At 35.5% G+C, this 1,022-nt stretch overlaps 1 protein-coding gene across 1 annotated transcript; it reads right to left on the bottom strand.

Moving 5' to 3' along the window:
- Nucleotides 1-238: 238 nt before the first annotated feature.
- On the bottom strand, nt 239-805 carry LOC111387666 (calcium-binding protein PBP1-like). The gene has a single exon (XM_023012240.1). It carries the CDS (start codon nt 613-615, stop codon nt 286-288), a length of 330 nt encoding a protein of 109 aa, XP_022868008.1. The 5' UTR covers nt 616-805; the 3' UTR covers nt 239-285.
- Between the last annotated feature and the right edge of the window lie 217 nt (nt 806-1,022).

Genomic DNA, 1,022 nt, shown 5'->3' with positions numbered 1-1,022 from the left:
TGGCTAGCTCTACATATTCATGTAGGGTAAACAAGGAGGGATCGATTCTCTAAAAGATGGGATCAATAAATGAAAATTCATTGATATTTTTTTTTTGTGAGATCTTCAATAGTTTATTGAGATTGAGGATGGGCGTAAAGTATATCGAATCAGTATAGCTATCCTACTAATATTTGAAGAAGTTCATATTTTGAATCACAAGTTCTCGTCCCATACACCGAATACATCACTAATGCAATAAACAAAATAAGTTAGAAATTTATGTTAAACATGAAATTCATTGATTTACAGAAAAACCTTAAACAACATTCTTGATCTCTTCATCAAATCAGGACTCAATCTAAACATAAGAACGCAAAATTCCTTCTGATTCAGACACCCATCACCATCCAAATCACCTTCGTTCAACATGCAAATCAAATCTGAGTCGTTCATTCCATGCAACCCTAAAACTGCAGAATTCTTCTTCAAGCTATCCAATGTAACGACTCCCTTCTCAGAATCCATCAACAAGCGAAACCCATTACACAGCTCGTTCAAGAACCCTTCTGCACCCAGTTTCTCTACCATCGACGGGAAAAAATCTTCAAATACAATCTCACTTTCTGTCGCCATTACTGCTCGGAAAACTGAAACTCTTCGAAAGCTCTCGGGAATATTTTGGAAACTCGAAAGACGAAGGGATTTTATAATGTTATAAGTAGAGAAAATTATGAAGAAGGAGATGAAAAGTTGGTGTGGTGTGTATGGAAGAAACAGCCCGGAAACTTAGTTTGAGATATCAGATTGGGAATCATGATAAGCATTTTCTAACTTTCCTCATCACGAAACTAATTTATGGCGATAATTTTCAATAACTTTTTTGGCACGCCATATAAGCATTGGGGATTTGAGGAGGTGGATCCACGTTCACATTTTTAATTTGAACCGGTCAAAACTGAACGTGTATTGTACGTTATTTTAAAATACTTTGTAAGTGATGTAAAAGTAATATTTGGTACCAACTTGTTGGCGGATTTGAT

The sequence above is a fragment of the Olea europaea genome, unplaced genomic scaffold (assembly GCF_002742605.1).
Source record: "Olea europaea var. sylvestris unplaced genomic scaffold, O_europaea_v1 scaffold41644, whole genome shotgun sequence".
NCBI classification, from domain to species: domain Eukaryota; kingdom Viridiplantae; phylum Streptophyta; class Magnoliopsida; order Lamiales; family Oleaceae; genus Olea; species Olea europaea.
Note: the sequence above shows the minus strand (reverse complement) of the source record. Positions and strands in the feature narration are given on the sequence as shown.

Bases quoted from the DNA above. Each gene is read 5' to 3' on its own strand.
- LOC111387666 (XM_023012240.1), bottom strand. From the start codon at position 615: ATGGCGACAGAAAGTGAGATTGTATTTGAAGATTTTTTCCCGTCGATG.